This window comes from Blennius ocellaris (assembly GCF_963422515.1).
Source record: "Blennius ocellaris genome assembly, chromosome: 3".
Lineage (NCBI taxonomy): Eukaryota > Metazoa > Chordata > Actinopteri > Blenniiformes > Blenniidae > Blennius > Blennius ocellaris.
The window spans coordinates 9,872,591-9,896,247 of NC_137652.1; the positions used below are offsets into that span (position 1 = coordinate 9,872,591).

The 23,657-nt window shown below is 44.0% G+C and overlaps 3 protein-coding genes across 3 annotated transcripts in view; 1 reads left to right on the forward strand and 2 right to left on the reverse strand.

Moving 5' to 3' along the window:
* Positions 1-109: 109 nt before the first annotated feature.
* On the reverse strand, positions 110-1,966 carry ndufb6 (NADH:ubiquinone oxidoreductase subunit B). Its single transcript, XM_080521110.1, has 4 exons — positions 1,717-1,966; positions 683-775; positions 435-479; positions 110-267 (listed from the first exon to the last, which is right to left on the reverse strand). Exons 1-4 carry the CDS (start codon positions 1,894-1,896, stop codon positions 202-204), a joined length of 384 nt encoding a protein of 127 aa, XP_080377236.1. The 5' UTR covers positions 1,897-1,966; the 3' UTR covers positions 110-201.
* Positions 1,967-3,171: 1,205 nt separating this feature from the next.
* prelid1b (PRELI domain containing 1b) lies at positions 3,172-12,839 on the forward strand. Its single transcript, XM_080520152.1, has 6 exons — positions 3,172-3,393; positions 4,471-4,677; positions 5,762-5,987; positions 6,397-6,510; positions 7,429-7,507; positions 11,310-12,839. Exons 2-6 carry the CDS (start codon positions 4,586-4,588, stop codon positions 11,429-11,431), a joined length of 633 nt encoding a protein of 210 aa, XP_080376278.1. The 5' UTR covers positions 3,172-3,393; positions 4,471-4,585; the 3' UTR covers positions 11,432-12,839.
* Positions 12,840-12,959: 120 nt separating this feature from the next.
* Positions 12,960-23,657, reverse strand: part of mxd4 (MAX dimerization protein 4) — a 27,120-nt gene continuing 16,422 nt past the window's right edge. Inside the window, exons 4-6 of the mRNA XM_080520141.1 lie at positions 21,301-21,415; positions 19,253-19,415; positions 12,960-18,341 (exon numbers count right to left, since the gene is read on the reverse strand). Of these exons, the coding sequence (XP_080376267.1) occupies positions 18,178-18,341; positions 19,253-19,415; positions 21,301-21,415 (442 nt within the window). The 3' untranslated portion in view covers positions 12,960-18,177. The remainder of the gene's footprint in view (positions 18,342-19,252; positions 19,416-21,300; positions 21,416-23,657) is intronic.

The following is a 23,657-nucleotide window of genomic DNA, read 5'->3' on the forward strand; positions in this document are numbered from 1 at the left end:
ATTTAAATTGTCTATATTTCACTACATTCAAAATTACAATAATCTCTGTGAAGTGATATGTTGTACAAAAAAACCTCCACAGCCACATGCAATTAATACCAAGGAGCGATGATTTGTAAAGTCAGACTCAGACATTTTTAATGACATATACACAGTTTTTTTTTACAGTGGAAACTCAAGGGAATTATTGAAATATTGACTTCAATGGTGGCCATGGATTTCCGGGAGATCTGGAACAACTTCGCCTGTCTCCTGAATGACGTCTCCCTGGATAAGATACAAGAATAATGACAAGAAGTTAGAAAAGGTTACTTTTCTCAAAGTCTGACCATCACAGATTGTCTGGAAAAGTAAGTTCATGTGTAGTTGTATGTACAACAATAAAAGGAAGAATATACAAAGATTGTGAGAATAAATTGATAGATCACACTTACAGGGAACAACTTGGGTTTCAGCTCCAAAATGCCATACGGTCTCGTCTGTAGGGGACAATAACAGTTGTCGTCATCACTTCACCATTATGCCAATTGCATATCAAAATACCTAAAAGTGAAACTTGCAAGACCTGATTATTAGTGTATTGGAGTCCCTGTATGACACAGTTTTATTTGGTCATCTTTGTATGTTATAATAGTGCAATAAATCAAATCAATTTTATTTGGGAGTGTATCCCGTAACTTACAGCAACATGGTACTTCACGTAATAGTGAACAAGCCACGCAGGTATCAACAGCCGTGTCAGTGTGAAAACGCCACCTCGGTATGCTTTGTAGGTCTGTAGGGAAAACAGAAATACCAACAATGAGAAGTACTTCATCAATCATTGTATTTATCCCTGCAGTCTCAATGTGCCCAGACTGCCACTGCGATCACATGTGGAATAAGCGGGAAAGAAGAGAATGAATGACATGCGTCTCCATCCATACCATCCTGCCTGTATTCTCTTCTTCACCTCTCTTTCAGAGCACACTGTGTACAACACTGTAGAAAAGCATATATTAATTGAATCTAAAAAGGTAATGAATACCTTGTAGCATGCCCACTAATCTAGGATCATCCTCTTTTTCATCATGCTCTTTTTCACAGAGCACGGATTGGGATATACATGATAAAATAGAATATTTAGGTTGCAGTGTTCCTTGAAACAGTCACCACTGTCGGAGGGTCAAACTGCCCCGACAACAGTTGCTTTTGGGGTGCAATAAGCTACTGTTAGGTAGAGATCTGCTCTCAACCAGCTGGTTTGTTTGTATTCTTTGCAGCTTTAAATGAAACCCTCCTTCAAAACCTCATAAAATTCCTCAACAGTTAGGGGCTCATGCAGAGATTTATACACTACAACTTGGCTTTGCTTTTGTGAAGAAAAAAAAAGTGTTTAATGTTTTATTATGATCATTCACAACAGGCTCCAACAATGTAAACACAACAATAACAAGTAACTCGACAGCTGATCCAAACGACCAATGTAATATGTTTTTATTAACTTCGTAAGAGGAAAGTAAAATATAAATAAATACAAAACAAAGAAAACAAAAATCCGGGAAGACGTGTTTTAGCGTGGCGTCTAATCAATTTACATAGAAAGCACCACGCTAATTCATCGATCGAAGCGGTAACTGGTCACGAATGGTGACATTATTACTGTGGAATCCGTTTGTTTTCCTACAAAGTGTCAGTTTTGCCTGCTGCCTCGGGGTGTCTTGCACAGGGACTCACGTAAAGCCTCCACAGGCTCTTGGGCTCCACGAATCCGGCCCAGAACTTGGCGATGGGACCCGAGGCTTTGGCCGGCAGGACGGGCTCCCGGGGACTGAGCTCCTGGTCCTTCAGCCACTGTCTCCGCAGCTTCACCAGCTGGTCGAAGCGGAGCTTCTCGTCCGGCGTGTACCCAGACATGGTTTAATCTGAACGTTCAACCTCAGCGCACCGACAATGACACCATGGAGGACACTTCCGCTTGCAGGCCGGAAAATCACAACGAAGAAGAAGGAAAGACGACAGTCACGGAGTGTTTGAAGAATCGTTGCGCGCCCCCTGCTGCATGGGAGTGCATATTACAACACAATAGGGGACAAAACAGGTTTGTTTTCGAGTTTAACTTGAAAGTAGAGACAGTTTCCTGGTCTAATAGACACATCCCGCATGCCATTGTTTGTATTGTTTTGCTATTCTTTTATTGTCGCCCAATGCTGCTGCAACAATGCAAATGTGGGCCAAATAAAATGAATATCTTCTAATTATCTTATTTTGTCTTGGGGAGAAAAAAAAAGTTTTTTGATTATTAATCATGCAGAACTCAATTAAATGTTGTTAGCATTTTCTTTTCCAAATTATGAACTATTATATCTACTGTAAATGTAAAATGTTTCTCTATTTCATTTGTTTTAAGGAAACATTATTTTTTTAGTTTTATTTGGAAACAACATCCAAATAGATCCCAAAATCTCATCTGACAAATCATACCTGAAGATTTAATGCACTTCAGGTTAATGGGTTTTTGTGAAAAGTTGGTAAAATACATACATACATACATACATACATACATACATACATACATACATACATACATACCAATAATCACACGCGAACAAAAACATAACCTTTCCCCCAATATTTCAGCACAATCAAGCCAGCCACTACTTTTTTTTAGCGGTGCGCCCATGCGTTACTACCATGCGACTACTCAAACGGATTTCAAAATAAAAAAGACGTTCCAATGAATAAGCTCTCATCTTCATCAAGTTAGTGATACAACACAGATTAATACTACTGCTACTCCGTTATACATAGTGTAATCTCGCAGTGAGGAGAAGCTTTACGTTAATAATACACAAATTCATACTACTACTACTACTACAACTACTACTACGACTACTACTAATAATAAGCAACGACAACTCTATAAAACAGTATATCATTCATACTTAAATAACTATTATGAATACAATAAACATCTTATGATTCTGATGACGTCTTTGAAATTAAAAGCCCCAATCTTTCGTTTAGTTATGACGTTCTTACGGTATTACATGGTGTAATGGCGCACCGCGAATCAGAGCTGCCTTGGTTGTTTTCCAAGTGGGGGCTGGCTTGACAGCAGTCGTTCACTGGCGACGGTAAAAAAAAAATCCCTTATGTCAATCATTTCATTATAAGCAGTTGTATCATGCCGTACGGTTGAGGGTAAACACTGTGAAAATGTATTTTGAAATGATTAAGCAGGTTTCATGTTGTTGTCAGTGCTGGTTTGACTTGACCCCCCCTTCTGCCATATGCTGCACGATGTCTGTGTTATTACCCACTTAAGCCTCGTCATTTGTGTGCTGCGGAGACAACACACTGGAAATACCATTGCAGCCGATTATACCACCATTAAATCAGCCTTTAATCCAGGTAAGACTTTTTTTTTTTTTTATCCCTCCCTCGATGTTTAAAACTGCTTCGCTCGTGCGCCGCTAGCTCGACTTCACTTAGCAAGGTTGCGGGATTTATTATGCAAATGTGCCTGTTAAATGCTCTACAATGTCATGCCAAACCGAGAACACAAGTCACCATTATTGTTTCGTAATATCTGTAGAATGAGTACCAATAAATCTTTGGTTTATCCGTGAAAAGTTCCCCAGTCTTGAAGCTAATTAGCTAGCTGATAGCTCCAGGGACTGTGTCGTTTTGTGAGCGGAGGCGATCAATGGAAAGTCGAAACAGGTCGTAACCTTCAAAATGTATAACCTTATACTTATTACCAGAGTGTCAATGGGATATTTAATCAGGGAATTAAGGCTCTCATACGGTCCCTAACGGATAAAAAAACAAACAAAGTTTTACATATGATGCTAACGACGTTTTCACTGTCGTCCACAGAGACGTACTGAAGTATCCTCAACTATCCTCTAATAGCATTAATTATTGTGCCCTCAAGTACCTTTACATGCCATCCATCTCCAAGTAACGTTAAATATTATAGCATTTAAGTACAGAAGAGATCGACCATGCAGCAAATTGTCCACCAAATTAAAACACAGCCAGCCTCTTTGGCTGTGTACACAGCAGGGGAATGATAATAATGTTTATTGAGAAAGAACTGCAATACAATAAGACGCACATTTAATTGATTGATTCATATAGTATGGTGTTCGTGTGTGTTTGGGATTTCAGTCCATTACTGACATTGACTGAAAACATGTGATGGCTAATGTAAATAATCAACAAGTTAAAGCATCTATTTGAAAAGAAACCTGAATGCATCGGTCAGAAACGGTGCCGTTATATCTCCAGAAAACACAATCTGATTTGCGCTGCGGCCGGGAGGACGGATCTGAAGGATTTCAATGAGGACTTTGGGTCAAAGCTGAATCAGAGCCTTGCTTCACCTTGATTCACATGATGATACAATAGTCTAATAGAGCTTGAAACCTGATCAAACAGAGCCACAACGTGTTCAGAGGCTTGATGTTTCTCTCACATTCGCAGGACCCTGCCAGTCTTTGGATGGAGTCAGCACCCAGATCATTACTGCTTTGTCTAGTCACAGCGTGGGACCCCAGGGTTCAGGACTCCGCCCAGCTTGCTCCTCGGCGACTGAAAAATGGTCAAATATTTCTGTAACAGCGCAGACATCAAGAGCACCTGGGACCATGTCGTCTCCGCTTTCTGGCAGAGATACCCCAACCCATTCAGGTACTGACCTTTTTTTTTTTAAAGCGCTTTCAGCTTTTTACATATGTTTACTGTATATTTCAGATTATTTCAAGTTGTGTTAAGAGCATTTCTCCCACTGGTGGAAGTGGGAATAGTTTAGTCATTTCTGGTCCACTGACTTTGGCGAACCCCTGGAAACGATCACATTTAAATGACCATTGTGGTTTGGAGTGACACGTTTTGCCAACAGTCAGGTGAACTGCCGTTCAATTTGCCTCAAATGCAAAGTTGGATCACGATTAAATCCTCTGTCCAGCCCATCTTCAGCTTCGACTTGGTGTGTTTGGACACGGCTTTATTACAGGGGGAAATTACATGCAAATCCCCACTTTACAAACATTCACTGTCTTAGAGAACGACCGGTGAAGTCTTCTGCCGTCTCACTCTGAAAACTGTCGACCTTTCTGTGTCGTCGAGCTTCACAGTGTGTGACGGCTATGGGCTTTTGTCTGTGGAGGAGTATTTTGGGTTAGACCTGCTTCGACGTTGGCAAATCACAACAGTAACAATATGTCTAGATGTTTAGCACCAGTGCTGAGTGATGATTTATAATATTATGTAATATGTGCCCAAAAATGGAACGAAAAAAAGTGAATTATTTTCAGGCTCTATTGTTGTTAGTTGATTGTGTGAGATGAAATGTTTTTCTGTGTGTCTGTGTGTTGACTCAAAGCAAAACTTTGTGCTGTACACACACACACACACACACACACACACCACAGTTGACAATGAGAACTTGGGAAAAACATATCAGAGAAGTAAAACCACGTTGGGCCTGTGAAAGAAAGTTCTCACAAGAATGAAACTATACAAAGTAGTTTGATTACACTTCCATTGCTTTCCGTTTTTTGTTTAAATTTTGTCAGTAGGACTCTTCTTTGTCTAACTATGGAATGACGCGTGTTGTTTTCCCTCTCAAGTTGACTTTTTGACACAAAGTATTCTTTCTCCATGATCTCCATCCCTCTGTCATTTGGTCATGATTTGGTCGACTCCGGTTGCCGGACCGATGTAAACGCCGGAAGGTGTCCACTGTCACTGACGCGTCTTGTGTGCCGATCAGTACCCATGTCCTCACGGAGGACGTCGTGTACCGGGAGGTAACCGCGGACCACCGGCTCCTCTCCAGACGCCTCCTGATGAAGACGAACCGGTTGCCTCGCTGGGCGGAGCGATTCTTTCCCTCCGGCATGGCTCGCTCGGTTTACATCGTGGAGGACTCCGTCGTGGACCCCGTCACCAGGAGCCTGACTACCTACACCCGGAATCTCAACCACACGACTCTCATGGTTCGCTTCCTTTAAAACAAACTCTGGCTCGCATCATAACCAAGTGGATGAAATCAATTCACAAAGGCTCTGTACAGTTCAGTAAACATGATTGGGGGGGGGGGGACAAAAAAAACAAACTGTAATTTTTCTTTTTAAATATTGTGTGCGTGGATTGTAGACTGAACTCGAGGCACATTTATTGCATTAGTCCATTTAGTCCGGCCAGGAAATGAAATGTTTCTTCAGGCCAAAAAAATGGCAAAACGCCTTTACATTCCTGTTAACATGTACTTTATAGCCGCTCTTTTACTGAAGGATCAACTCTGTACGACTTCTGTCCATGTGACATCTTTCATTTGTGTCTTGGCGCGAAGAGGTGGAATACTTCACCACGACTTGTTCTCACTTTAATCCCATCTCACAATAGTCCGTTGAAGAGCGCTGCGTTTTCCAAGATTCCGAGGAGCAGCCAGGAACCACCCTGCTGAGACGAGAGGCCTGGATCTCCTCCGGCATTTATGGCTTCTCCAAACCCATCCAGGTACAGCTTCTGGCTGCCGCTACGAAACGTGTTTGAGTGAGCCGCCTCAATACACCGAATGGCTCTCAATTCTCTCCTTTAACACAAAAAAGAAAGTATTCCGTTACTATTTTCTTCTCAGTGGATCGGAGCGGTTTGATCTTCACATTTAGTGGATTGGAATTTATCAACTTAGTTATGTCGTGAAGACGGTAAGAAGAATTGTAAGGAAACACTGATACGCTTCATATTCCATTAATTTATTTGGCGATAGTGTGTTTACTCCTTAAAAATTTTTTTTAAAAAACACAGCAGACTTTGACAGTTGGCTTTATTGCCACAGTTTTTTTTGTTTTTGTTTTTCAATACAACCTTCGGTTTGTTGTTAATCAGGTTTGGTAATAATATCGAGAAGCAAGTAACCAGCCTTGTGAAAACAGGCCAGTTTCTCCCCACAGTTAAATTAAATAGAACGTTTTATATAGATGCATGATTAGATGAAAACATGTTTCGGGATATTAAATGAAGGGAGGTGGTGAAGGAAAATGTGCAATGCGCAGTGTAATTACGAGACCTCAAGTTGTATCTTTTCGCCAGATTCTTACCGGCACACATCACCAATGGCATGAAAATACTCCTAAATGATCTCGGTGTAGAAGCATTAAGTATTATTGTAATTATTTATTTATTTATTTTTAAATCTGGAGGGTTCCTGGCTTTCCTTTGATGTGTCGCTCGTAGCAACAGAGCAGAGGGAGCCTGAGTGCCACTGCCACAATGAAGAAGTGAAATCAACTCTATAAATGTCAACCTAAAACTGTTATTATTAGATATGGAAGTCGCCAGACTTGGGTTTTCTATCCCCAGAGGCTTGAGGAGATTGTACGATGGGCCCGTTGTTGTTGTTGTTAAGCCATTTCCTGTTCTGACTGTTCCCAGGAATTCGGGTTGGCTCGCTTCAAGAGCAACCAGGTGAAGGCCATGAAGGGGCTGGAATACGCAATGTCCAACTTACAGGGTACGTTGTCGCCGCACGCGTTTCTCCCGCAGGAGAGCAGTGAGCAGGAAAAGAGCAGAGGCAAACAAAGTGGATTATTTTTAACTGCCGCCGTTTCTGGAAAAGGAGAGAGCTCTTAGAAAGGAAGCGCCGAAAACACAGATGAGCTATTTACTGTGTACTTATTGTGGTTTCTATTTATACATTAAACACGTATTCCCCAAGTCCGTTAAAAGAAAAATAAGACGCTGCTCACCATTTGGTTTTGAACTATTCGATTTGAGCACCTCAAGTAGCCTGGAGGTCTCTGAGCTGCCGTGTGACCGGCGAGCGATCCGCAACCACGTGAAACCACCACGGGTACAGGGACAAACAGCTCGAGTCTGTGAATTTGAGATCAGATTAAAACCCGTTTGGCCGGTGATTTTCCAAGTAATTACATTTTATGTCCTGTTAAAGGCCCGGTAAATGGCAATAGCAGCTCAGATATATAAAATTGTTTCTATTGAACAAATGAATTGTGACAAATTCACTAAATATGCAGATTTAAGGGGGATAGTTTAATCTGGACTAATGAAAGTGCAAATATCAAAATATGCGGGATTCGCGTGCAATGAATGAGCCGTCTGTGAAACTGAAGATTTAGCATTATTAGAATGTGAAATGTGTGATTTTTGCTTTTTGAAAGTGAAATCGTTTGTATAAATGCGAAGCAGTGCACGTGAAGCGCGAATGAAAAAGGGCAGCGCCTGCTCCTCTGGAGGCCGGGTCGTGCGACAGCTTGCGTTGTGCCGACGCAGCATACTGTTGGCTTGAAAGGGTGTTTCCCCCGTTGTTGTGACTCTTGTTCTGTTGCCCCTTTGTCGACGGCCGCACTGCAGGAATTGGCATCAGGCTGAGCGTTGTGGTGAGTACGTTGGGAGCTGGGGGGGCGTCCATCTGCCATCCCGGGCCTCGCCCAGGGTTGTCACATGACGCCTTAGAACGAGCTTCACTCAGTCGCCCGATCCAGCGGCGTTAGTGGCCCGACTCCCCGCCTGCAGAGTTTTATTCTCGTCTTTGTTCAGAAGTAGATGATGTGATGTTAGCTGACCCTCATGGTTTTATCCTCTCAACTTGTTTAATGTCTTTCTTCTGGGGGGGACATTTATTTTATAGGCATATTAGTGAGGATTGATTGTGTGTGTGTGTGTGTGTGTGTCTTTGTTTAAATGAGTAGAAATTAAAAACCTGAGCAACTTAGACATAATAGTAGCCACCCTGTGAGCGCGTTTCCAAAAATGTAAGTGTTCTCATTTGAATTCTAACTCCCCTCCTCCATTAGTGTCCCTGTTGTGGACGTAACGCCTTGTAGAAGTGTGACCTTTGCGCTATTTTTAGGTTTTGCATGAAAATCCTGTGGCCAGTTGACTTGTCGATAAAAGCACTGCGCGGGGATTGTTTTGCTTTCATGCAACGCATCACATTTTATTTTGCCGACAGTATTTGTTTTGCATGCTGCCGAAGCATAAACATATACTCAGAATAGAGAAGCCGTGCGTGGGACACAGTGATCAAACATCACTGTGTTACAATTTAGATATATTTCTTTACAACACGATGGAATGTGTGACGTTGAACAAACGGTTTTAAGTTGACGCTGAGCCGACGCGGTGTCACTTTCCCCCATGTGGCCACAGTGTGGCAGTAGAGTCAACTCTTGCTGGGCTTGGGGATGGGGGTGAAGGGGAAGGGTGGGGGTGAAGGGGATGGGGGGGGGGGGGGTTGGGGTAGCTGCGGTGCCATGTGTTGGATGAAAGCACCTTAAATCCGTGTGTTTACTCTCGGCTCGTCTGTCGCTGAACTTGCTGACGCCTCCCGCCCCTCCCCTCGAATTCTGTCGCCGTGAGCAAACCATCAATTAGCGCCGCTGCCGGGGGGTGGGGGGGGGGGGGGGGGGGTCCCGAGTAAAGGCTGACGCAAAACTGGGGAATAAGTTCACACAAGTTTTTCGAAGACGTTGATCCTCATAAATTAGCCCGAGCTAATTAGTGTTGCACTGCGGTTGGACTGAAATGAGACCTGCCAGAGACGAACCCGTCTGCTGAGCGGAAGCTTGAAGTCGCATCTCGGCTCTGAGCGGTGCTGCTGGACCGTTTGGATTTCAATCACTAATTATTCCAGTGGGCTTTTTTTTTTTTATCGATAGCAGATGGTCAATTAGTGTTTAAAGCTATATTTATTCAAATAAGTTTCACCCATTTCATCACATAAGAACGTCAAATCTTTGTTTTTAGTTTATTTTTGTTTTTCTCATCCTAATAGTGCCACCAGTAGATAATGTTTGTGACTTTTACATATGGAAATTGTGAATTTCACTGCATTGCGCAGTCCTGCCTGGGCTTGGCGAGGCTTTCTGTACGGAGTTTGCATGTTCACTTTCTTCCCACAGTCGAAAAATCAGTATTTGGAGTCAATTGGTGACTTTTAAATGTCGTGTTAGTGTGTCTGCCTCGGCGCACAGCGAGCGGGGGGATTGAAGACTTGGAGGATGAATGTGGTGTAGAGGCTAACACATGAGAACATACCCGGATTGAACCGGAGCTCAGGAGCTTATTTGTTGGGAGATTTCCACCTGTGTGCACGTGGGTTTTCCTCCCAGAGCCCAGAAACAAGCATTTAATGCTGATTAGTGACTGTAAATATTGCTCAGTGATGTGTGGAGACTTGCTCCAACCAGAAGATACAGTAGATGCTACTTATGTATCAACTCTGTCTTAAGACCAAGAAGGAATTATGGAATAAGTGTGTGCATGTCAACACATGGCTTAATAATAAGCTCCAATGATAATAAAATACTTGATCCTATAATGGAAAACACTCTTGTCAAGTGGTAGATGTATTTATATTTAACTTTAGTCCCAGGTAAGCTGTGCAGAGACGGGATCACTGGCCGAGGACAAAAGATGGGGGGCGGGAGGTAGAAAATGTGCAGAGGGACAAGTGAATAACTCCAAATTAAACAGGCAAATAAAATGTTATGACGCATGTGAGAACAGAAGCTTGTTAAGAGCCGGCAGCAATGTCTCCACAAGTCCTCACAGCCCCGAGATGAATTCAGCTGCATGGAAATGGCCTCTTGACGGCGGTTCTTCCCTCTCGGGAAGAAGCTCAGTGGCGAAATGTGAAGGAAGCCGGACTCTCCGTCGCGCTCCCGTCCTGGAAGTCGCCGCGTCGTGACGCCGGTTGTTTTGATGTGAGGTTGAGGGTTCACAGTCAGGACAGACACAAATAGACTGCCTTCAGCCCCTGGCTCTGGATCCAGTGTGAGGCAGTTCGTGGCAGCATATGGATGAGGGAAGTGCTCTCTCTCTCTTTCTCTCTCTCTCTCTCTTTCTTTTTTCCCAAAAAAACATTCATCCTGCTTGACAGGATGGTTTATTCCCAGTAACTTCTCCGTACTGCAGACCTGTAAACTGAGGCTGCCGTGTTCAAGTGAAGCTCCAGAGACGAACGAACTTTACAGATCGAACGGCTGAAAAGGGTTCATTAAAGAACGGAGGGCTGGATGAGCAGACCGCTACGACGGAACTCTGGGATTTGGCAAGGAAAGGAACCATAGAGATGAATAAATGGAACAATAGTCAATAGTTTTTGGACTGGAAGAAGCCAGAATACCCACCAAAAAGCCACACGTGCACGGGAAGAACATGCAACCTCCACACAAAGCACGCCAAGCCCCAGACTATAGTTGGATTAATCCTCTCCGTTAGCGTGTGAGGCAATCGGCCGTTCTGTATGTTTCCCTCCTCACCCCGTCTGCCCTCTGGCTCTGGTTCCACAGGAGAGACGCCCCAGCGGCTGCTCCGGGTCACGGTGAAGGACGCCTCGGAGAAGGCCAAAGAGGCGGCCAAGAGCCTGGCGTCGGCGGCCGCCGGCCCCCAGAAACCCCGGCAGTACGTGTGAAGCGGCACTCCGGCGACCTGCACCCCCCCCCCCCCCTCCCCCCCCGCCCGCCTCGGAAGTCCGGCCGCAGTCGGGCCGATTGCAGTTTTCCGCATTCTCCGAATACAGGCAGCCCCCGCGGTTCCGACACGGCCGCTGTCCAATTACCTCCGCTGTTTAGACTTTTCTTTCATCGGTTGTGTCGTTTTTGTTCTCGTCGCTCGTCTCATGAAATCTCAGGTTTGAAGCTTTCGTATGAAACGTACTGCCTTTCAGATCGGCAGCGTCTCCTGCTGCTGGTAAAGATGGGAGTCCCACTCTGTGGTTTTAGAAGATTTAAAATGATCGGCATACTTATCAGATTTTAGACTTACTGCGTCATTGGTGATTCTGTTTGTGTAGATATTTGTCCAGACATTCACACTGGACCAAATCAGATGTGACGGTCTTGTATTTTCACTTCTGAGATTATGATTGAACGGGTTAATGTGTGTGTTTATGCAGAAGAAAAAACAAAAAAACGCTGATTATTTCTTTTGTTCCGTCATAATTATTTGCCGTTTTAAAAAGTCTGGCTTTTCGGATTGAAATAAAACCTGTAAAAGTCGAAAGCACCTGCACTCGGTATGCGTTTCAACTGCTGCACACTCATTTTCCTGTAATAGTGCAGCACACGTAATTACACCGTATTCATGTTCCCTGGGCTGACTCACCGATAATCACTACGACCCAGAGAGACTTATCCGTAGGAAAATATCAGAATGGCGCGTCACGTCCCTCTTTTAGGTGACGTGATTCACAGGTAGTTATTTTAATCTGCTTGTTATGAAACTTATTTAATGACGGACACAATATTGTGAACATTTCAATGATTGCATTCCCTCGAATGGAGACCTTTATTATGGTGATTATCACCCGTTTCATACTCTGGAACTTTTCTAGTGTGAACTTTTGCACGAGTTAACTTAATGTAACGAAGTTTATTTATGGGTTTTTAGGCAACGGTTGAAGTCGTCATGTCCGCCTTTGATAAAAGCCGTGGAAGTCTGTCTCAGTAATGTACGCATGCAACCAACAAGGTCCCATTTAGGATGATATTGACTGCTTTCTTTGCTTATTTGAACTCTGAAGGTTTAAGGAATGTTGGGAGATCTGAAGCTCTTGTCACGATCTAATTTTTTCAAGTTTTTGTTTTAAATTTCTATTCAAATTGAGCTTTAATAAAACTGGATTAAGTTATTGTTTGAATTGTGACTCTTCGTTCTCTGTCCCCCCGCTGTCGCGGCCAAACAGAATGAACCCTGGTCTTTAATATCAGTTTGGCGGCTGCGTGACCCGAACAGGAAGCCACACGAGATGCGAGCGCCCGCATCTCTGCACTTTCCCCGATCCTTTGTTGTAGCGTATAAAGCTCGTCAGCGTTTGGCCTTTTTTTTTTTTTTTTTTTTTTTTAAACGACTTCCCCCGTGCGGAGCGCAGCAGGTCTCCGCACACGGCGTGGCATAAATGGGTTCGACGGTGGGGCAGCAACGAGGCTCTGACACCTTCATGTAGAAAACATTTTTTTTTAATTATATTACAATGAGAGAATGCACAATACCTTCAAGTGTTTGCTCGAGCGTAGCCAGCACCAGGTAGTCGTGTACACGCACTCTCTCTCTCACACACACACACACACACACAAACAAAAAAGGAACTTATAGAACATCTTCTGAATGCATATTACACATCCGCTAGAAAGGAACATATTCACAGGTCTCTGGCACAGAACTCTCCCTAATCTGCACAGTATGTCAGCCCAGACAAACGGCTCTTCATCATCGTCATCGTCATCATCCTCTTCTAAGCTAAATCCCAAGCCAGTTCGACTGCCGAGTTCAGGTTGGCGGTGCGGCCCCTCACGTCTGAGCAACGGGCTCACGGGAGGCACCCGACGCGCCAAGATGCAACGTTGGGGAGAAAAGACAAAGAAGGCTGAAGTTGCGGAAAGTGGATAGCTGAGCTAAAGCCTACAGGTAGTTAAAGCTATTACTCTCAAATTACATACAAGGAGCTCCTACTAATCACAGAAGGATTCAAAAAGTGACTATTTATTTGGCAGGATTAACATTTTTTTGTAGAAGTCACTATCCATTGTGTGAGTTGTGTGTTTTGTTTTGTTTTTTGTCTTTGTTTTGTGTTTGAGCGCCTTTGATCGGTCGGCTCAGGGTAAGAAGGATGGTTGTTTTTTTTTTTAGGGGCAGATGAAATGGCTGGATCATCCTCCGTCTGCACTTCTCACTCATGCCATCCGATTTATTCTCAGCCTGAATGTTTGTGCTCTGAGAAAACCTTGACACATCGACTCAAAATCTCTGCGCAACATGGGGCGGGGGGGGGGGGCATCAAATCTCTTATCTGCGCTTCCTCTGAACGTTCAGTTGTAGTTCTTCTTCCCCACTCTGCTCTATGAAGACTGTTTTAATTTCATTTGAGCAGAAGTTCATTTAAAAGAAAATCCCAGACCTCCACAATGGCCTCAGTTACAAAGACTTAACCTTTTCTGTCTCTCCACGGGGCTTAAAAACAAAAGTAACTGTAACTGAGTCGTCATTTATTGGTACAATCTCTACCTTTTTTCTTTTTTAAATAACTTTTTCCAAGGCACATCATTAAAAGAATTTCCACGAACACCATCCACCTTACGTTCAAACTATATGTTAACACGTCCTGTTAGCTGCTCCTCAAACATTCCTGGTGTGTGTGTCTGTATGTGTGCTATTTTTCAATGATGCCACTGAAAACTTATAATCTCATATCTGGCCCACGAGCTTGTCGCGTTCGCTCCGTCTTTTCTTACTGGGAGGTTCTGTGCAAGAGAATTTTTTTTTTTTTTATATTCCATTTAAATGGTTTACTCAGTTGTTCATGTGTCCCAACAAACTGAAAAAAGGACTTTTTTTTTTGTTTTCTTGCTACAACACACAGTCATGTACAAATCCTTTGACATGAATGTAAACTCTTGATGACAAAACAAAAACAGCTTTTCAAAACAAAAAAAAATTGTCATCTCTGGTTATTTTTTCCCCTCCTGCAGTGTATGGAGAGAGTGCAGATAGGAGGTAAAAAAAACAAACAAATAAACAAAACAAAACAGTTGGTCATCAAAAAAAAAAAAAAAAAAAAAATGCACCACAGAGTCGAAAGCAAAAACCACCTGCTTGTTTTAAACCCCCCACCCCCCCAACCCCCCCACCCCAAAAGCACACAATGGTAATATTGCTGTGTCTCGAGAGGTCCCCTGATCAACGGGTAACACTTTTCTTTTTTCTTTTTTTTTCTTTTTGAATCTTTGTTTTGGGACGGACCACTGGGAGCTCGGAGGATAACACCTTAAGCTGCCATTGATTGGATTATTCTTTCATCGCTCCTCTCCCAGTGATTTCCGCTGAATGAACACAAAGTCAACATACAACAATAGTAAAATGACAAAATAAAAGAAAGTAAGAAAAGCGCTTCAAGCCCAGAAGTGTTTTTTTTTTTTTTTTTTTTAAACCCCACTGGTGACCATTAGGGGCGACTGGAAGCTGCCATGGGAGTTTACCAGTGTTGTGTTTGATTTTTGTTTTTCCGCCGTAATAAGAGGCGACACTGGCAGATGGGTGGGCATCAAGTGGGTAGGGGAGTGCCTAGAAATGGGGAGGGGGGGGGGGGGGGGGGGGTACAACAGCGGCTTCAGTAGAGACCAAGGGGGCTTTTTCTTTCCTCCGTTTACTTATAATCAAGTGTTTCTCTTCACATGCCCCTTGCTCATGGAAGTGTTTGGTACGGCGGAAGAGGAGGAGGAGGGAGGGAGGGGGGAGGGCGGACGAGACTGGGAGTTGGGGAGTGTGACCTGAGTAGGAGGTGTGGGTGAGGAGGCGAAGGGGGGAGGAGGAGGAGGGAGGAGGAGGACGAAGAGGAGGAGTAGGAGGGAGGTCAAAGGCTCACCAAGGCACAGAATGACAGCAGGAGAGTCACCCAAGGGAGAGGGGCCAGTGTATCAGCTCCCTGCCCCCACTCTCCCTTCAATACGCCTGGCCGCCTGTCTGTCTGACTCTCATATACTTTTATGTATTTATAGTTTTATAGTATATATATAGACAGATAGATAGATAGATAGATATATTCACTCTTTTTTGTCTTTTCATTACAAGAGAACATTTAGGAAAATATAATACAAAATTTAATACAAGAAATATAGACTACACTGGTTACTATCACTTTCAGTGACACGTGGCTTCTTTTGTATGCAAGGTTTTTTTTTCTGTTTTTAATTTTTTGTTTGTTTGTCCTTTTGAGTCTTTTTTGTAGTTTTTCATTTAAAAATTGTTTTTTATTTTTTTATTTTTTTTAAACCAGACCAGCCATGTGGGCTGGGCCTTTTCTTGGTTTTTTCTTGGTTTTTTTTTTGTTTTTTTAAAGTGCCAAGCTCTAAAGACTGCCAGGAAACGACTGGGGCTAACGATTATTAACTGGTCAGAGAGCAACAGGAGCCTCTCCTCCGTCAATAGTGACTATTGTGCATAAGTTACAGACGGGTTACAGAAGGAATTCCATCTACGTTGGTCTTTAGAAGAGCTCGGAAACAAAGAAAAAGCTCCAGAAACAAGTAACTAAGACCAGAGGAGAACAGGACTATTATTCCTCTGACAGAAAAGTGAACCGACTGTGGTTAGTTTGCTAAGTTAGCGAAAAACAAAAACACCTCAACAGAGAGCCAATAAGTACAGCTGGCCCTTTCGTTTTTCCTTCCACATTTACAGCTTTGACTTGTTAATCGGGCTAAATCCAGTCACACGTGAAGACCAACAGGAAGCAGAAACAAGAGCTGCAGAGAAATACAAATTACGAGTGGACGGACGCCCGCTCAGTTTTCTGCAGGCCCGCCTGTCTGTGAGCAACAAGTTACTGTCTACACAGGGTTAAAAGGAGAAAGCAAAACATTAAAAATATATATATATATATATATTTTTTTTTCTGCTGTAACACCTCATGGTCCACTAGAATCGGTTCAACACTCGGAGGAAAGCACCCGCCTCTCGTATTTATTGCTACATCAATCCGCTACTGAGAAGGGAATCCATCTTTAAGGAGTAGAGTTTCAGCTGTGAGGCGATTCCTTTCGTCTTTTTTTATTTGACATAGTCGTCCATCCACACCATAGGGTGGTATAGTGTAGTGGTCAGTAGTGTGGATTAGTGGTTAGGCGGCCCAACCAGAGGGAGACACGAGGATTTTGGACAGTAACTGTACATCTATTTACATTTTCATTTTTTTGGAGGGGGGGGGGGGGGGGGGGGGGGGTCCTTCAATAATGCAGATGTGCAGGGACGCTATTAAAGAAGTTTTAAAAGTATGGCTGGCAATGAGCAAAGAAGGTTCAACATTTTTAGGGACATTCTGCCGTCCTGCTGAGAGGTTGATGGAAAAATGGACGCCGCTCTTGAGTGGATGACCATTTTAAATACTTCTGAAAGTTGCACATTGCTGAATAGTGATATAGAGGAGTGATCAGTTAGCGAAAACTTCGGACATCAAGCGGGACCTCGTGAGGAGCAAAACTGAGCATTAAGAATAAACGAATAAGTGGAAACCCAACCTGGCTTCGGTTAGGGCAACTTTTATACTATATTTTGTTCGCTGAATATGAACAATTACTTTAAAATCGGTCACAACTTGCTGTGGTAGTCAGGGAGTGGGTAGTCTGCTGCTTCTCAACAGGACGGCATGTATTGCCCCCCCGAAAACATCAACCTCTGCCTCTTTAAAGCTGCAGCAGGTGAGCTATAATTAAAGCTCTTGGTGACTGTATTTTTGTTTATTGTCACCAAGAAAATCTTTTATTTCCAGACAAGCGATTGATCTTGCAACGCTGAGGGATATAAAGTGATCTTGTTCTATTTCGGGTGGGGGGGGGGGGGTGCTTTCAGGATCTCCATAACTTCATCTTCATGCTCTGAATGGGACCATCAGTAGACAATTATATGAAGCCTGCAAATCTGACGCCCTGCACCTTTACGCCTGTGTCTTTTTCCAGCAATCAGACGTTTCAAAGAACCAGCTTGACATCTGCAATAGCTGCTCCCGTCAATGTTATTATGTAAAAGGAAGATGCCGTGTGACGAAATCGACTTTCAAGGTCCCGTCGTTGCATATTGCAGAACTAACAGAAATGCTTTACCTTGTGCGCCGCTCCCGCTGCGCCTTATTGGTGGTTTATTGCTGCACGACGATGACTTGGAGCTTATTCTTAGTTTTTGTTGTTTGTTTTTTTTTAACCTCTTTAGCGCACCCCATGATGCTCCTCTCCTGCAGACGCACACGGACACGTTGCACCAATTAACAAGTCAAAGCCGTTCACCTCACCACAAAATTCCCTAATAAAATCCACAAACTCTGCTCTGCGCTCTCTGAGCCTGCTGCGACACTGGGTAGGGGCAGTTAGAGGGTCAGGAGGGGCAGGTTCAGGCAGGATAGGGGGGGCAGGGGTGGTGGTGGGGGGGGGGGGGGGGGGGGAGGGGCAGGAAGCTCGAGTGGCCTTTCGTTTCATTTCAGCGCCATGTGCTTCTCGTGGCAAGGTGAAGAAGGAATGAGGTGAGAGTTGTACCGCCGCCGTCATGGACTGGTGTGATGGTCGCGGGGTGACGTCGGCGATTTAAAATCAGGAGGTACAAGGCGGGGCGAGGACAGGGAGAGCGCGGGTGGGGAGAGGTGGCCCGAGAGATGGGCGGGCCGCGCGGCCTCTCTTAACAGTGGTGCGGCTGCAGTCTGTGGGAATGTGTGGCTGTGTAGCTGGTGTCGCTGGAGCTGCTCTGGAGGCTGTAGTGGTCCTCCTCCTCCTCGCCGTCGCTGATGCTGTCCACGCTGTCCGCCTCCCCGGGAGTGAACTCCATGCCCTCGATGTCCACCTCTGCGCGCCGGAGGAAGAGAAAACACACCGTTATTTTTATTTTTCCCCGTTGTGATTTAAATCAAAACCAAAAGAGAAGAAACTGTTTCTTTCCGCCCAACTGTGGGAATATTTATTAGGGATCCCGCTGCGCTCGCGGATTAAACCTGGATTTAGGCAGCCATTAACTCCCGGCAAACAGGCAGATCTTTGTGCTCCCACGGCTAATCCCTGTCCATTGATAAACAACTGCATGTGTGTTTCCCTCATCCAGGAATAGGACTTCAACAGTCTGTTTTAGGGTGAGTGTGACACTGGTGATCAGCAGATTTTCTCTTTACGCTCAACAAGATTCACACTCGCTGGTCACGGCAAAAAATGCAGCAGCGTCTGTGGCGGCTCACAACCCGCCGCTCGTGGAGATCATTGACGAGTTCAAACTGCAAACTTTCTTAACCTCCGCATGCTTGGACACCTGTTTAACCATCTGGCAAATGAACCATGAACCCACACCTTCAGTCTTGAGATTAAAGCTTTCGCACACAAATTAACTGTGACCTCCGATGACGTTGTCGCTGCGGTTCACGATCTGCATCAGTTCAACGGACCGTATTGGACGAGGTCTGCCACCTTCGGTTGGCGAAACACTACAGACAGACTTACAAGTCTGTAATCTGAGGCGTTAACCTCCTGACTCGGGGTCATCACCCGCAAACAAAGCCGGTCTAATCGTCGCATCGCCATGCTGCCGCTGGAAAAAAAGACCAAATGGCTCTATCCGTCTGTGAGCGGGTGGCCGTGGCGTCAAATGTGGAGGGAATCTACATTTCATTTCAAATTGAACTGCAGAGCAACGCCTTGACCTCAGAAACAGCCGATGGATGTTAACAAACGGCAAAGCGTGTGCAGAGGGCCGATGCTCCCGGGCGTACCTTGCTCCGAGTCGGTGGAGATGGTCGAGCCCATGCTGTCGGTGCGGATGCGCTCCACGGATCCCGACACGGAGAGCTGCTCCAGTCGGCGTTTGAGGTAGCGGTGCTCTCTCTGAAGCTGCTCCTTCACATTTAAAGCCTTCCTGTCCTGCTCTTCCAGCTTCTGCAGACACACACATGCAAATACACTGATATCGTTCCCTGGTCCAGACGTGTCACTATTGTACCTGTACGTAGTGACGTGACCTGCAAAACCGCAAAGAGCTCACGTTATTTCTGTTTCTAGTACTTCATTACAACGGATATTGTTGTGCTGGGAGGGGGGGGCACAATAGACCCAACAGAAAGTAGTACCTTGTGTTTTTCATGTGAGTAATCTTGTAATTAGAATGCAGCTACCTGGAAAATATCAAGAATGACATACAACACTAAAAAAACCTGAATTCCATTGAGTGAATAGAAATCATTTCCGCCGAAGAACAACAGCATCTATTTACTGAGGTTGTGTACAGGAGTAGTCGTAGTAAATGATGTTAAGATCAATGAATGCAATTTAAGAATAAACTCAGATCAGATGACCCAAATTATATATATATAAAAAAGATGAGAAATGGGAGTGCTGAGCAACATCCAAACCACAAAAGCAAATAGTGTGTTTATATTCCTTTTATTTATTGCAGTTTTAAATAGCATTTTTGAATTCCTTAAAGTTTCACTGTGTATCAGAGTGACTCTTTCTGAAGATAAAATGGTCCGAGCTGTAGAGTAAATGCAGATCATGGATGAATAAATGAATAAATCAATCAATCTACATTAAGGAAATCAGCGATATTTACAATATAATTTAAATGCGTGTCATTAAAAACTGCAAAGAATACAATATGGTTTTCTACCTTTTAGTTTCTGGATTCACATCATACTGTCTCTGTATGTTTCTGATGTTATCGAGCGACGGTGTTGATGAAAAATCATCCTGTTTTCATTTATACTTACAATCACTAAACCAGTAACGCAATCTAAAAATGACTCTTTGGGTAGGAAGTCAAACCACCGCTCTGCTACAGGTCATAAACTACAAACAAAAACAAAATGGATTAAAAAAAAGTTATGCTTGGGGGGGGGGGTAGAAAGTTTGCACACATTTCCATGTAAGAGTTTCTCGGTGGTGAATCTCCTCGCTGATACGAGAAGACGCGATGCAGTGACGGGAATTCGTGCAGATCGTCTGAGCAGAAAGGGCACGCATGATAAACAGGAAATGAAGGGTTAAAACGGGCTCCGTGTGGAGCTTCACCCAACAACACTGTTTTCTGCTCGCAAAGGACGTAACCTCCTGCAGCAGTGATGAAAACTGACTAATAGTAATCAACTGTGACTGATTTTGTCAGCGTTATAGCGACACGGCTCGTCTTGCACACCTTTTATTTTTGAAATATAGTGTTTTGGTTTGTTTAGTTGTTGGGGTTTTTTTTTTAATCTCTTGCGTGTCTATGAAGTGAAACTGTTCGTGAACCATGAAGCAGTTGGTCTCAAACAAACCACACAGAATTTGTCTTTGTGTGCAAATCTCCAGATCTGGTGTATATTCCTCTCTGGTGACTCGAGTGTGGGGCTTTTCTTTCCCCCCCCCCCTTCAGTCTTGGAATTTCTTTTGTTTGTTTTTTCTTAAGGCAGGCCTTGAACCTCTCTGATTGAAAGATTAGGAAACAATGCAACACTTAAAGTATAAAAAAAATACAAGACATGGGAGAAGCTGAACTCGCGTTTGTGCCCATGAGGCTGGAAAAAGAGGAGAAAATGTCACACAAGGATTTTTACCTTTTGATGATTCGATTGTAAAGTTAAAGTAAAAATTTCCTTGATAAAGTATTGATTTTAACTTCCTACTTTTGCCTGACCAGAATGGCGAAATGTCCAAATATTCAGTTTTTCTTTAATATTTGCTTCAAATTTCCGCAATAAACATAATAAATTGCAATTTATCTCAAAGAGACAGGCTGTGAGGTGGGGTTTTTGTTGTTGTTGTTTTTTATTTTTTATTTTAATACCTTGATGTGCATCTTGGCCCTTTTCAGCAAGCTGAGAGTGGTGTGTCTCGTGCTGTCTGGACCCAAAGGCACCAGCTTCTTCAACTGCTCCAAGTAGAGCCGTAGTTTGGCACGTCTGCAAGCACACAAACGGAGGATGAGTCAGCACACGTCTAACCAGGAGACGGCGAGAGAGAGAGAGAGAGAGAGAGAGAGAGAGAGATGAGAGAGAGAGAGAGAGAGAGAGAGAGAGAGAGAGAGAGAGAGAGAGCCGCAGACACAAACAGCCTGAGAGGAGCTTATCCACGTGTCTCTATAGGGCAGGAACCCACATCTGCTTTGTCATGTATGGATTGTTTTGTTCTGCTCTCGCCACCCAAAAAAAAAAAACCAAACAAAAAAAACCACCGTGAGTGGAAATGTGCCCGATCTGAGGTGATGATCTGCAGCTTTGGTTTCACTTGTGACTTTCAACTTGACCGTGAGACATTTTCTAAAGAGTTCTGGGGGGGGTTGGTGTTCCCTGCGGTTTCACATGTTCAAAGTGAGCACAGGGCCGACAACAAACAGCAGATTATGCTCCTATGTCTTGCGAGCGGCACAGGATCGAATGAAAATGAGCACTGTGACTCTCCTACCCAATCTAATTGACAGTGTCCCTTGGAATGCATAGGTTGGACATTAAACGGAGATGATCTCAATGGATCAGGATAAATCTTGCTGGCAAGGTCAACTGGTCATACTAAAAAATGATGCAGAAATAGCCGAGTGAGCTACATTTACTGCTAATTTACTATCAATAGCAAATAGAACCGCTACGGTTTATGTGTCTGGTCTTCATAAACAAGGGCCACTCTCATTCTACACCCACATGTGACACATTCAGGGACAATAGGGTCCGTTTCTACTGTTATTCATGTATTATACATTACCAGGACTATTGTGGGTTTGGGATTTCATTTTTTTTTTTTTTAGTTTGCATTTGCAAAGAGTGTCAATGTCCAATAATGTCAATGGCCAGCTGTGTGGCTGTGTTCTCCAGATCTCCCGTCCCTTAAATCTGCTCTTCTCCAAACAACGAGAGTCCTCAGTGTCATGCCGACGGTGTGCAATAATCATTATTGACTCACAAGACCAATAAGAAGACATAATATGACCCCAGAAAACCCAGAAAACCCTGCATTCCTGCCAGAGCGCCACAGAAGGACAGGCCTGATTCTCCAGTGAGCACTTCGCTCTATCACAAGTCAAGATGTTTATTTGAGAGATCAGGAAAACTGTTCAAGAAAAGGCCAAGTTAATCTTCGGAGTGACCTTCTCTGAACACTGTGAATGTTATTTTTAAAGGACTGCCATTATTCAGGACATTTTTTTTCCTTTCCTTTTCTTTTCTTTTTTTTTAACAGCAGATCCCCTCTCTGTCATCGCTCCATTCAGATTTGTTCATAAAAGCCTTTCAATCCGCCATTAGTCAAGCTAGTCCATGAACCGTCTCTTTGTTCTGAGCTCGCCGTTCCCCTTTTTTCTCCGTTCCTTTGGCTAACTCCGGCTGAACGGTAAACAAAACTCCAACAATGCGGGGTCTCCACTGGCCATCGTTGCAACCACAATAAACCTAATCAGAAAGATGAAGCTCTAAGGGGGGTTGGCTGCAGGGCTGAGCTCACGGGAGACCACAGACATGTGCAGTCTTTACACACATGGCTCACTCTTTGCCCTGTTTTTCTTTTCCCTTCGCAAGGGAAGGGCGTCACCTGTAATTGTTGTCTCTCTCAATTGAAGTACCACTAGCCTCTCAACAACTGTTACAATTAGGAGGTACACGAGAGTGGCCCGGTGGCCAGTACAGTCCCAGTGTCTACAACATCAATGCACATTTAATCTGAGGGGATTTCGTATATAGCTCCACAAAGAAATTACAATTTATAAAAGATGATATTAAACCGCTAATTGAACAACCTCCCTGCTTTCACAGGTGTTTTCTCGGTATTCCCCGAAGAAAAAAAAAAAAAATTGTGAAAGTGCTCTCATTCTTTTATTTCATCTTTCCAGGGGGCAATTACCCCTGCACCCCCCCCCCCCCCCCCCCCACACCCTCCACCAGTCTGCTGAACCCCCTCAACCCTTTGCTCCACCCTGCCAACACTAACACACCCTCATCCGCTGCGAAAACAAGTGTCTTCTGAGGACAGGGGTGGGGGCCACCTCCACCTGCCCCAGTCTGAGCCACAATGAAGCACTATGTCCGCAGCCAGGGGAAGCGGGCAGGAAGGAGCTGGGGGTCTGCAGCAGAGCTGGAGGGAAGGGGGAGGAGGAGGAGGAGGGGTGTTTTTTTGGAAGGGAGCGGGGTCCGAGCGACGGCGATGACTTTCTCTTGA

Bases quoted from the DNA above. Each gene is read 5' to 3' on its own strand.
- prelid1b (XM_080520152.1), top strand. From the start codon at position 4,586: ATGGTCAAATATTTCTGTAACAGCGCAGACATCAAGAGCACCTGGGAC. The intron at 6,511-7,428 runs GTACAGCTTCTG...GACTGTTCCCAG, and splicing joins GCTTCTCCAAACCCATCCAG to GAATTCGGGTTGGCTCGCTT. The intron at 7,508-11,309 runs GTACGTTGTCGC...CTGGTTCCACAG, and splicing joins CGCAATGTCCAACTTACAGG to GAGAGACGCCCCAGCGGCTG.
- ndufb6 (XM_080521110.1), bottom strand. From the start codon at position 1,896: ATGTCTGGGTACACGCCGGACGAGAAGCTCCGCTTCGACCAGCTGGTG. The intron at 776-1,716 runs GTGAGTCCCTGT...TTTTCCCTACAG, and splicing joins AGAGCCTGTGGAGGCTTTAC to ACCTACAAAGCATACCGAGG. The intron at 480-682 runs GTAAGTTACGGG...TGTCCCCTACAG, and splicing joins ACGTGAAGTACCATGTTGCT to ACGAGACCGTATGGCATTTT.